The following is a 13310-nucleotide window of genomic DNA, read 5'->3' as shown; positions in this document are numbered from 1 at the left end:
GCCTGTGGCTGTGATGGCACATCGAGGGAAACAACCATGTGTTTAGAATTCCTTTGTAGATCGTATTCCCCACCATGGCAACATTCTTTAATCCTGCTGCTTCAGATTCCAGATTACAGGCAATGTCGCCCAGCTTTCTTTTATGGAATGATGGTAAATGATCAGGATAAGATCACAAATGGCTGTTTCATAGTTTAAGTTGGTTTTAAATAGTGAATTTTAAGTATATACTTCTATGGAAGGCAATGTAACTGTATGTGATCTGTATGCAGTTTGTATATTTTGATTTGATGTTTTATGAAGGTTCTCTGAAATAAACAAACTACTTGCAAAAGATAACAAACAGAAAGTAACTAGCTGTATGAATCGGTCCTTTCACCAGATGTAAGACGCCAGGGATTGCTGAGAGTTTCTTTTAGCTGCGTTGTCCTCCTTTTCTAACCAGAGATTGATGTGGTGGAGGAAGAAGAAATTGTCATGTCACATACCTAGCATCCTGGTCTATGTAGTGTGGTGAACCAGAAGAAGGGCTCGGAATATGTTGGGTCATAGTTAAAGATGTTTATTAAACATCAGGCTAAAATAATTGCCTAACTTGCTCTATCGCTATGGGGGAAGTTCCCTACCTAGCAAGACAAAAACAAAGGGTGCATATAAAGTCCAAAGTAAATGTCTTCTGTCCAAATCCTAACCAACTGGCCCTACCACTTTAGAAAACGCCTAACTAATCAAAACAAGTGAGGCTTGCACAAAAGCCTCAGTGTGGGCTTCATCCAACTTGTAGTAGACCTGCTCCAAGTCTCAAAGTTCCTTTAACACACCAGCGTATAGTTTTCACAATCTTTATTTGAAGTCTCTTGGTAGAATTATAATTATCTTCTGCATGAGTTTCATTCTCCCCCTTGATAACGAAAACTGTTTGCTCTTGTACCTTTCTCAGGTTTTATTTCAAATGTCCAAATCCCTTCAAGATTACTTCACGAGACACCACTCTGTCTCCCACCTTTGTGATACTGGGACTCCCCAAAGTCCTATTGTTCTCTGGTAGGTGTCTGTTTCCCAATTACAATATTTAATAGCTTGTCGGCTATTACAGCCTTGGCATGCAATGTTTGTATCTCCTTCACTCTGTTTTAATAGGGCGGTGTGCCCATTAGCTTCTCTTACTTTCTTGTACTTCTGGTGGCTATTCCAGCCGTGACAGAGTGTTTGTATCTCTTTCTCTCTGTTTTCGCAGGGCTGTGAGCACATTAGCTCCTCTTTATCGTGCTTATGGCGGCTATTCTAGCATGGATATACAGTGTTCGAATCTCTTTCACTCTATTTTCCATACCTGCGTTGGTTTGGGTACTCCGTGAAACCAACTGTTGTCAGACTCACGGGTGCTCACAAATTGATAGCATCTATGTACCCATCGATACTGCTTTCGGCAGGACAGGCACTTCTGTGGTCTTTGCGTCGATTGCTGGGCACCAGGCCCACCACTGCCCTTCCGTGGTCGCGCCACCAATGAAGACTGTTGTCTTTGCGTCGAGTCTCGTTCCCTGACTGGAACCTCTTGCTTGGCCAAGGCACCCGCCGTCCAGCCTCTAGCTAGTGGGTTTCTCTGTTTACGCCACTGCTGGTTCTACGGCTCGACGTGGATACTCCCCTCCAGGACGTTGATGCTACAAAGGCTCGCCTCTCCATAGCGGTTTCTCTCCTTCCTCTGTAGGAGTCTCTTATCCATTTAGAGTCTGCTGTCTCTTTAGACACGTCCTTTGAGAAAAAGGAATTATGTCCGTCTTCCTTGGTCATGGCCTTCAGGCGTCGTTCAGCATTAAGTGAAGCGTTAAAGAAGGATTTTTGTCAATTATGGTTGTAACGGGGAATGCCAAAGTATTTCCAACATCCATATATGCAGACAAGATAGTTTGGACTGGGAGTTCCTTATCGGAAGGGAGTCTATTTGAATGGGAGTCCTAGTCTCCAAGAGGGGAGTCACTCCGAGTGAGGCCCCACTTGCCCAGAATCCTAGGGAGGGTCTTGCATAGTGGGCTGACCTCCCTAGTCTCAAAGGGGGTGGCTCCCCTTTTGGGAGAAGGGACTTATTGATCATATTCGTCGCATGCCCCTCCCGTTCACTGAGAGCCCCCCCTCCTTCAATAAGAAGTGGGAAACGACATAAAAAGTCTGCATTGCCTTGTTTCTTGCCCATTCGATGCTTAACCGAGAAACAAAACTGTTGTAGATTTAAAAACCACCTCATGACTCAGGCATTCTAATCTTTTCTCATACTCATCCGTGCTAGGGGAGAGTGACAAGTCATGAGCCGGAAACTTCTTTCTGTGAGATAATAACGTACATTTAGGATTGCTCATTTCATGGCTAGGGCTTCAAGTTCCACCGTGGCATATGACTGTTCTCTGGGGAACTATTTCCGGCTTGTGTACAAGACAGGATGTTCCAAGCCATCATGTTCTTGTGACAGGATTTGTTTGAGGCTTTCAAAGCTTTGTTGGTCTTTACCTTCCCAGATAAGCTTTTTTGGGGATGTGAGTTCTTGAGCTTGTCGGTAAGATTGGCGGCCAAGTTAGAATAATTTGGTATACATCTTCTGCAATAACTGGTAAATCCAAAGAAAGCGCAAGGCTCTCTTATTTTTTGGTACCAGTAATTTTTGGTACCAGTGTTGCTTGTACTGCTTTGACCTGTTCTGTCTGTGGTTTACTCAGTCAATTTCCCACAAAATATAGCCCTGTTTTCTTTACAGCGGTCTAGTCTAGGTAACATTCTTTTGGGTTGGCTGTTAAACCTGCTCTTTGGATGGCTCTTGCGATCACATAAAGATGGTGCATGTGTTTGGGCCAGGTCTTACTATGTATAATGATGTCATCTAAATAAGCTCCAGGGATGCTAGAATATGGTTGGAATGCGGCAAGAGCACAATGTAGCACAAAAGGTAATACTTTAAATTGGAAGAGTCCTTGTGGTGTGAAAAAGGCATTCCATTCACTATCTGTGCGGTATAGGGGCACCTGCCAATAATCTTTGGTTAGTTTCCAGAGTGGATATGTATTTGGACGATCCTAGCTTCTCAATGAGCTTGTCAATTCTGGGCATAGTGTAATTATCAAAAGTGGAAATGGAATTTAATTTCCTAAAATCTATGCAAAATCTCCAGGACTTGTCCAGTTTGGCTACCAACACAATGGGAACAACCACAGACTGTGAGGGCTCCATGATATGGGTCTTGAGCATCTCATTGAGTTCGGTCTCGATAATTTTCCTCCTTGCCCCTGGGATCCCATAAGGTTTTAGATTCACTGTTTGCCCAGCTGTGGTGCGGATGAAGTGGAAGAAATTCTGCATGCTATCCCGGTTGCTCAGAAAAGACCTCTGGAATTAGGTCTCAAAGCTCTTCCTGTTGGGAGAATTGTAGATGGTGAGGGATTAGCTGTTGGTCAAGGTTGGGGTCTGTAAGTATGGTGGTCATGTTCACTGTAGTCTCCTTTACGGGGTCGACTTTTCACTCTTTCAACAGGTTTATATGATAGATTTGGGTTTTCTGTTATCTGTCTGGTTGGGTCACTACATGGTTCAATTGACGTTGTTTTCTATAATTCTGTAGGTACCGTATCATTTTGATATCATCTTGCTCTCCAAGGTGGGAAGGAGAACTAGGGAAGATTCCCCAATGGAAAAAGACCTAGCTATCTCTTGTCGATCATGTAGTGATTTTTGATGTTCTTGTGCTCTACCTAGGTGATGTTTGACAATTTCCCTTAAAGCAGCCATATGTGATTTTAACTTCTGGGCTGTCTGGGAAATGGGTAGGATGGCTTCTTCTCTCTCCTCCCAGGTCTCGATAAACATATCTAGTGCGACTTGAGGTTCTCGCCCTAAATAGTAACTGAAAGGGCGAATACCGTAGAGAGCCTGAGGGGTTAGTCTAACCGCAAAGAAAACCCATGGAATCATAGCGTCCCAATTTCTTCCATCCACCTCTATTAACTTGTGGAGGATTCTTTTTAGGGTTTGACTAAACCTCTCCACAAGGCCATCCGTTTAGGGATGATACATGGAGGTCCTGAGGGTTTTGATCTGTAGTATCTATTATGTCATTCATGATTGTTTACATAAAAGTAGCGCCCTGGTCTATGAGGATAATTCTTTACATCTACGAACACTACAGGTTTCAGTACTCTGTGCAACTAACCGTTGTAGGACTAACTGGCGTCCACAAATAAATAGACAGTGTCTATGTCTCCCATGAATAATGCTTTTGGCGTAACAGGTTTTTCCAGGCTGGAGCTCAGGGACCCCGGCTCCTCCCCAATCTCTGGTTTCGGCATCGGTTGCTGGGCGCCAGGTCCACCACTGCCTTTTAGTGGTTGCGCCACCAGAGAAGACTGTTGTCTTCCTGCCGAGTCTTGCTTGACCCGCAGCCTAGCCTCCAGCTGGAAGGCATTGCTCCGTTCACGCCACCACTGGCTCTGTGGTTCGATGTGGCTCCACCCCTCCAGGACGTCGTTGCTACAGAGACTCACCTTTGCATATCGGTTGCTCTTCCTTCCATCCGTAGGAGTCTCCTCTCCATTTAAAGTCGGCTCTCTCTTTACACACATCATTTGAGAAAAAGGAATTATGTCCGTCTTCCATGATCATGGCCTTTAGGCGACATTCAGCAATAATTGATGCAAATAGAGTTAAATAAGGATTTTTGTCAATTGTGGTTGTAACTGGGAATGCCAAAGTATTTCCAACATCCATATATGCAGACTGGGAGTTGCATGTTGGAATGGGAGTCCTTGGCCCCAAGAAGAGAGTCCCTCCCAGTGAGGTTCCACTTGCCCAGACCCCTATGGAGGGTCTTGCATAGCGGGCTCACCTCCCTAGCCTCGAAGGGGTGGCTCGCCTCTGGAGAGAAGGGACGAATTGTCCAGATTCATCACAGTAGCCATGTGTGATTCTATGTACTAGTGAAGTGTAATGCAGGCATTGCAAGTTCACACTGTGCTAGTGCTTCGATTGCAAAATATGTGCTTTCATGCTGGGGGTGGATTGCAGGGGGATAAGAACCGGTCACAGAATATATGGTGCTGTCCAACACCCCCACAATTTAGAGAAGATAATGATTTCATACAAACAGGCTTTCGCAGCATTGATGTCTTCAAATGTGTCTTTGCACATGTATAGGCTGGCCTACAAAACCTAGGCGAGAACCACAGGAAATGTAGTGCCAGACATGGGATGGAGCATTCCCACTCTGTTCTGGAATGTCTCTGTATCACAGCAGAGCCAACAGTTTGAGAGAAAGGCTATGGTTATGCTGATGGCAATGCAACATTCAATATCGTCCAGGATGAGCTGCAGGATGGATTTGATGGTGTGTCTGTCCAGCTTCTAGAGGGTGAGCATTTGCTAAATGCTGAGCGTCCAAAGAAATGGTCAAACATTTTGACCAGTTACTCTACTCATCTTTATGCTCCTCTGCTCCACCTTGCTCCTCACCAACTCCTCCTGCTGCTGCAGTTGTCTGGCTCCATCCACAGCTATCAGGAGCTAATGTACGTGCATGTTTAATGCCCAGCATGCTGATAAATGATGTACTTCTGAGTTTTGCATGCCTTTTACACATTTTACATGTTATGTGAGTGATGCACCTATTCTTCAAATGCCGTCATCTGGCAGCCAATGCATCTACCTTTTGTATGGAGATAATACAGCACTAATTTCAGAGTTTAGTGTTGTATTCCAACTCATGATTGTACAGTATTTACATCAGTAATTGATGATTAGGCAGCAGATAGGCACGCTGCATCTATTCTAACCAGGAGGTTGGTAAAAGATGCAGTATTGTGAATTCAGTCTTTTGTTTCCACTGTTACCACCGGGCTCATAATGAGGACCTTAGTATCAACCTGAATGCCCCTACCAAAGTCACTCGTTGAATGGCCCTTGCTTTGTGTTGGTTAGGTTGCTTTGACAGCTATTCCCTGAAAATAATTATTTCTGTTGGGGTGAAGCATGTTATACCTGCTGGTCCTCAAAGGAAAGAGCCGAGACTGTCCCATAGGTGAAGCTATGGCGCAGCACATGATGCCTAACCCTGTAGTCTACACGAAAAAAGGCTGGTATTGCTAGGGCTCACCTGGGGAATAGCCCACGTGCCAAGGAAGGATGGATAAATGGAGCTTTCCGAAAAGGAGTGAAAGAGATAACAGAGGAAAAGGCACCTCAGTGGAAGGGATGGAGCAGAATTATTGTGCACAAAATAAAATTGAGCAAATAAAATAGAATAAAGAATGCAGTTAGCTTTAGGAACAGCAGCATCCCACACTAGACAGCAGTGGCTGATATTCTGTGCTGCTCTTCTAATGAGGTAGTGCAATTTCTATTTGTATGGATATGTAGGACAAGCTGATGAGAAGGTGATGGAGAGCACAAGAGAGACAGAAGACCAGAGAGGCAAGAGCATAGCACAGGGGCACAGAGAGAAAGAAGACATGGGCTGAGTAAGGAGTGGGAAGCATGGTGGGTCACTAGAATGGCAGCCACCTGGATAAAGGGACAGAGGAAACAAAGGGAGGTAGGTATGAGAAGGGGTCAAATGAATAGAACAAGAACAAAATACTTGGACAAAATGATGTTGCACTTGTGCTATAAAGCTCGGGATAAACCTAAATGTTTACACACATTCCAGCTGGAGACACGTGATAAATGATGAGCAAGTTCCCACACAGCATGCAAGGAATATGCAGTTTAGACATGCCCTGCAAGTGACAATATCTATTCTTTGCTGTGCATAAGCCTGCAGTCTAGTGGTTGCTTCTGCATTTTTACCCAATTTGTTTTTTGAGCTGGTCTACATCTAGAGTGCCCTGCCTTTGTACTGTAGTGCTTTGTTCGTTTCTGGCTCTTTCCCTTTCCCCACCCAACTCCTTAGCAATTGGCTTAGGCAGTCGGATGTCTCTTTGCCTTTGTCCTGGCAGCCATCTCTTCCCGCTTCCCCCTGCCTTCCTTCCTCTGTAGCCACCCTGCACAAGAACCACTTGGTAGTCCGTTTTAGGGCCTGACTGGTGCTTGTTGCGTGTTTTACTTTGATTCCAAATTTTTTAGCTTGGGTTTTTTGCCTTTGGAGGGACTTGTGTGTGTTTTGCAATCTGTTTTTTGGCCTGGTTAGTGGTTTTCGGAAGGGTTTATTTTGTGTTTCCCTTTTGACTCCCAGTCCATTTCTTGAGCTGGTCTGCATCTAGAGTACCCTGCCTTTTCTGCTGTAGTCCTTTGTTCGTTTCTAGCTTTCTTCCTTTCCTCACCCAATCCCTTAGCAATTGGCTTAGGCAGTCAGGTGACTCTTTGCCATTGTGCTGGCGGCCATCTCTCCCTGCTTCCCTCTGTCCTCTCCCATCCATTCTAAGACCTTCTCCCCCCCCTGTCCGCCCATTTGGTTCTTGGTGCGTGTCCTTGCACATGACTGGTACAGCTGCATTTCAGAGGCCCCCCCAGGGCAGCCTTGCCCTGGCAGCCAGCCGATTAAGGGCCAGAGGCACAAGGCACCTCCTTCCTGGGCAGCACATCTTCCTGTTTGCCCCGGTTCACCCATGGACGACCATCAGACCAACCTACAGCTACAACTAAGGTACAATGGCACAGGCAGTGAACACAGCCATAACTGTGCTCAATTAAAACCCTGCCACTTATACATTACCACCATCCTATCATGACACTGTATAGATCACCTGCATCCCCCCCTAGATAACCCAATAAATGATTTGGGAGCTGTCTGTGTGTCAGACTTAAATGGATTGTATGGGTGGGAAATGTATCAAACTTAGATGGATTGTTGGGGGTGGGAAATGTATCGCACTTAAATGGATCGTTGGTGGTGAGAAATGTGTGACTCTTAGATGGATCGCGGGGGTGGTAAATGTATCGCACTTATTGATTGTTGGGGGTAGGAAATGTATCGCACTTGGATGGATTGTTGGGGGTGGGAAATGTGTCGCACTTTAATGGATTGGTGGGGCAGGGAGTGTGTCATACTTTGGTGTATTTTTGGGGGTGGGAAACGTATCGCACTTGGATGGATTGTTGGGGCGGGAAGAGTGTCGCACTTGGGTGGATTGTTGAGGGCAGGTAATGTGTCGCACTTAAATGGATTGTTGGGAGTAGGAATTGTTTTGCTCCAAACTAACCGTTCTAAAACTCACAATTCTGCATACTCACCCTCAAACTCTGAACTAAACTCAACCATACTTCTACTGCACCACAAATCGCACACACTTCACAACACCCAACATGAAACCAATACATGCACAATCATACCTCAACACCACGTGATGGCTACCAACCGAAAACACGCTGATGCTCAGTGATCGGTTTCTCCGAACTGAAGCTACCAACAGCACATCAAAGCTCTCTTTCTATTCTCACTCTTTATCACACAAACAACCCCTCCAACCCTCCTTCCATTGCAGATCTGCCAAAGCGGCAAGAGACCATGCAAGTGGCAACAGTGCGTGGTACAAGACCCTGTAACATAGCAATTTCTAAATAAAAATAATCTTTTTGTTGTCAACCTGAGGGTGTTTAAGTCAGACCGTACCAGTGATATTGCCTGTGACCCAATAATGCCTCTTGATTTGGTGCCATCTACAAATTGATTGGCGAGGAAAAAATGTCTGAACCCTATTATCTTCTACCATATTACAGAGGTTGGGTAGGAGATATCAGAATCTATTACTGCCATCAAGCTTTAAAACCTATGTTAGTAGAATTCCCTTTTGTAGCAGGAATCTATAGTATATTCCCATGCTATGCCTACAGTAGCAGTTACAGTAGCTGCCATCAACATTAGGAATGTTGTCCGGTAGGTGATGTACTGGCTGTACTGTACTGTACAGGCCAAGTAGACATCCATTGGCTACATTCATGATTCTCTCCCTGTCTCGCGGGAATAACCCATCAGACTGATCACTTTTTGTTCCATAAATGGAACAACCAGCTTTATTCTTAAGTTTGTTGTTGGCATTCTCCTGCTTAGTGTGATGTGTAAATAACAGCAGAAAACTACTGTAACTCGCCTTCTATTACCACAACTTTACTTTCACTTGATGATACACAATTTGATATTCAGTTTCTGTGGCACAGAACTCCTGGCTTAAACTGCACTGGTCACCTGGTCACCCTCTGGTCTCGGGCCCAGGTCCCCTCCCCTGCCAGTTGCACACCTGCACTGCCTCCCTGGCAACCCCCGCACCTGGGGACTGTTTTCTGTATGCCTTCAGTCCCCTACCAGCACTTGACACCTGATGTCTGCACTTATCCTTGCACTTGCCACCAGCTGGCTGCACTTTTTACTTATTGCTTTTATTATTCTATTTATTTTTTTACTGTCGATCCCATGTATTGCACTGCCCCCTGGCCCCGCACTTCTCCGCTTCCCGTTTCCCCTGCACTTGCGCGATATCGATGTCACCTGGCCTAGTAAGATCGGTGTCTGTCTTCCCTCTGTTCCCCCTCCCTTGTCTCGTTGCGCCTTGAAAATGTTGTGTATAGGCACGTTATAAATGCCATATCATATCTATTTATAAATACAATAGTTTAGAAACCATTACAGTCTATCTGTAGGATTTCCAAAATAGGTAGGAAAGATGTGAGTAGGAAACATGTCAGTGGAACTGTGCTTGCGCGACTGGCTGGATGTTGAAGCTCCCCCTAAACAGGTTAATTTTCTGAAATTTCTTTAAAAAAGGGAGGGTGGGCATAGCCTTGCAAAGGGGGATCCAAGCCATTACAGAGCAGCTCCAATTGGCTGCACGTCTCGTTTACCCCTGCCCTAAGATGTGTAGAAGGGTTAATTGCTATTGTGCATTTGTGTTGACAAATGTTTAACCATTTGGGAGCAGCCATAACAGTACCACTTTAAAATCGCTTGAACCCTTTGAAAGGAGTATTTTTTCAGACGAAGGATCATTTTCATCTGTGAATTTCCCATAGACTTTGTGAAAACCTTTCGAATAGGTTCACCCCTTTGCGTCTCAAACAAGATGCTGCAATTAACAGCATAACATATGTCTGAACCTCAGCCCTTATACTTCAATCCTAATTGGATGACCAGGTCACTCGCCAGCATCTAGTCTTTCCACAAACAGCCACTTTTCGAACATGTCAGTCTTTCCGTGTTTGATTTCAAAAGGAATTCTAGATATGTTTATGGCGTCACACTGCCCTCTGTCACAGCAGGATGCTTGCGTTTGTGAGGTGGACCGTTTTAAACACCTTCCTTACCTAGGGTTTGGTTAATTTAATTCCACCGGATAATCCTTTACTGGCATGGCTTCGGGAGATGGAAGCATTTCCAAAGCTTGTTGATTAGCTCTACATGTGCGATCTCGTGTTTCTGATGGTGTGGCAGGAGTCCAGGTATTCTGCTACTTTTTCCACTGCACCAGGTTTTTTTTCCTATCAGGATTTTGTCTTTTTACTCATCCTTGAGCTTTGTGAAGCCACTGATCTTTCTGGAAAGTTCTTCATAGCTTTTCCTTGCATTTTAAATATTTGGGGCTGTGTACGAATCAGGCCTCGCTTTTCACCAGCTCTTGGTCACATTGTTGGAAGATTCAGAATTGCTCTAGTTCCAAAGACTGCCTGCGCCGGCTCTCTCAGTACCTAGGATGTGGTCAATACCTTCCTCTACTTCAGATGTTTGTCTCTAATATGGCAGTCTGCTTTCTGGTTTTATTGCCACCAGCCTTGAGATAGTGGGGGTGAGCAACACAGCCATGTCTCATTCTGCATAATAAGGATTGACAGGGACAGCGCCTGTGATGGCAACGGAATGTCCATAAAAAAGCTTGTGCGTCTTTGTGTAGTTGATGGTATATAATACTTTTTGGCTACAATCAAAAATGTTGTTTTTTTACATCAATATATCCAGGTTGAAAGTTTATTTGTCAGGGTCAGCCTGCCCTGGCATGCTCTCTCTATCAACCCTTGTGCGCATGTGACATGGAGTATCTAGTATGCCATCCTTTGTATAGAGTGGGTAGCATTGGCAGCATATGCTTTCAGCCGGGGAGCGGATAGCTTTCAAAAAGTAGATTTTTTTTTCCTACTCTAGGCCTCTAGCTTGATTTCCAATGGTTCTTGCATCAGGGATGAGAAGCTCCGCTGGGGGGCAGCTGGTGATGCCACTTGGAGGTGCATACATGTCGTGGTCCATCTCCAAAGCGGGAAGTTGCAGGATGTAGCTATTTTTCTAAGACGCAATGTTCCACTTCAGCGTCGTTCCATTGCTCCTGTACAGAATGTGTGTCGGGCCACCACATCAATGGAAGCCTTAGTCAAACTCTTGTTTGATTAAGTGGATCCATTGATGGATTTTCTATGCTTTGGGTGCAGTAGATGGTTTGCAAAATTAACTCTATGGTGATCTCAGTGCTTATACTGCTGATTCTCTCAGGACCTATCATTACAGTGTGTGAACTTGAACCAGGAATTATTTTCAATTTCGCCTGGAAAAGACTGATGAGTAGAAAAGAACAAAATATATCATGCACTCGGGAAGACCCTAGACTTGACAGTCATCTGGGACTGCAGCAGCCGCGTTGATTGTCATAGTGGCATTGAGTCTACAAAAAGAGGTATTATTTCTGAAAATGAATTCTTGGTGAGAAAAACGAAATCAAAATCACATTTCTGGGACTGAATCCGATGGTACTAAGTGAAAATGTTGTTTAAAAAAAACACATTAAAAAAGACCGATTTAGACAGCCTGCTCTATGACTGCACAGAGTGGTCTTCCTAAATCTGTTACGCCCCTGTTGCGCACAAGTGCGTGCAGGGGCTGACGGGCGCGGCTGAGACAAGCACGGGAAAATGGAAGTTGAAGGTGCGGTAAGTGTGTATTTGTTTGCATGTTTGTGTGTATTTTGTGTGGTGGTGTTTAGGGTGTGTGGGAAGAGGGCTGGGGAATATGGGTGTGTGTGTTTGTTAGTGGGGGGGCTTAGGGACGGTTATGGGGAGAGTGCAGAATTAATGGGAGGTTTTGGAGGTGACTCCCCCCCAGCCCCTGCTACCCCGATTTCAAAGGTGAGGCGGGGCGGGGGGGAACTGGCCTTTGAAAATTGATATTTGGCAAATATTAAAGACTGCTCCAAATCGGGCAAAATAAATCGGGTCTTTTTTGTGTGGGGCTTTTAATATTTGATAATATACATAGAACCAAATTTGAACCATGTAAACACATTTGATGGCAAACAAATGTATCTGAAGTTGGTGTGATGCAGTGAGTCTGTAAAACTATTCTATACTTCACAGGGACAGACTGGCAACTACACATGAACCCTCAAGCTGACATCTACAAATTTATATTTTCCCCCAAAATATTTTAAACCGTTGTACGAGCCAACGGTGAGACGGTAGGGCTATGCACAGTATGGCCAACTACAAAAATGCATGCTTTAAAAGTGCACTTATCCAGCTTTATGTATATACTGCAGTGTGATATTACCTACCTTGGTACCAGTGTCGCCAGATTTTTACAGAGGGATTGGATATACCATGATCCTGTTTCCACATGCCGGAAGGCGGCAAATCCATCAACAGTAGACATGCCCAAGAGGAAATCTGCAACATCAGGAATGCTTCTAGGAGGAGATTGCTCTGACGTGGCAGAATCTTCTTCGATGAGTGCTGGTGGCTGGATCAGATTACCCTGGCATGCCTGGATGAAGAACAATTTGGGTTTCTTGGCTAGCGAGCGGCATTTCTTAGCTGTGAAGTATTTTGTGAGTTTCTGGATGGGTACCAGCTGGTCGTCGGACCCTTGTACACTACCTGATTCCCCATGTGACAAAATACAGCACACAAAACAGTCCATGTTGCTGTGGTCTTTCTCCTGGTAGGCCTGCAAGCACTTCAAAATGTCCGATGATGTCTGGTCTCTGTAAATGTTTGCCTCCAGGCCCAGCCATGTAAACACACATAGAAGAGCATCTGTTAAAAAAATAAAATAGGGTAAGGCAAAAAATATAATATAAATATAGCTACAGTTAATTGTTATTAGTTTTAACCCCAAATCGCTCCCTGCCCCCAAACAAACACAAAGAATGATTCTGCCCCTGGCATAATAGTTCCTTTAGTTATTACCATGTGTAGCATGGAAGTTGCTTCTCCATTTGACTGCACAAAAAAATACGACCATACATTGTAAATAATTTGCAGCTACTTCATAGATCATCTTTGCTACTTGCTTAACTAAAACACATTCTTATGTTCCTTTGAAAAGTTCTGGGATCCACATCTCCAAAATAAATGTTGCATTC

General features: G+C 44.6%; 1 protein-coding gene across 1 annotated transcript in view; it reads right to left on the bottom strand.

Annotated features, from left to right (window-relative positions):
- LOC138488472 (caspase-10-like) overlaps positions 1-13310 on the bottom strand; it is a 254906-nt gene that overhangs the window by 22185 nt on the left and 219411 nt on the right. The window contains exon 9 of the mRNA XM_069615456.1: positions 12501-12981. Within this exon, the coding sequence (XP_069471557.1) occupies positions 12501-12981 (481 nt within the window). The remainder of the gene's footprint in view (positions 1-12500; positions 12982-13310) is intronic.

The sequence above is a fragment of the Ambystoma mexicanum genome, chromosome 9, assembly GCF_040938575.1.
Source record: "Ambystoma mexicanum isolate Mex_15411 chromosome 9, UKY_AmexF1_1, whole genome shotgun sequence".
NCBI classification, from domain to species: Eukaryota; Metazoa; Chordata; class Amphibia; order Caudata; family Ambystomatidae; genus Ambystoma; species Ambystoma mexicanum.
The sequence above is the reverse complement of the archived record's forward strand: the minus strand, read 5'-3'. Positions and strand labels throughout refer to the sequence as shown.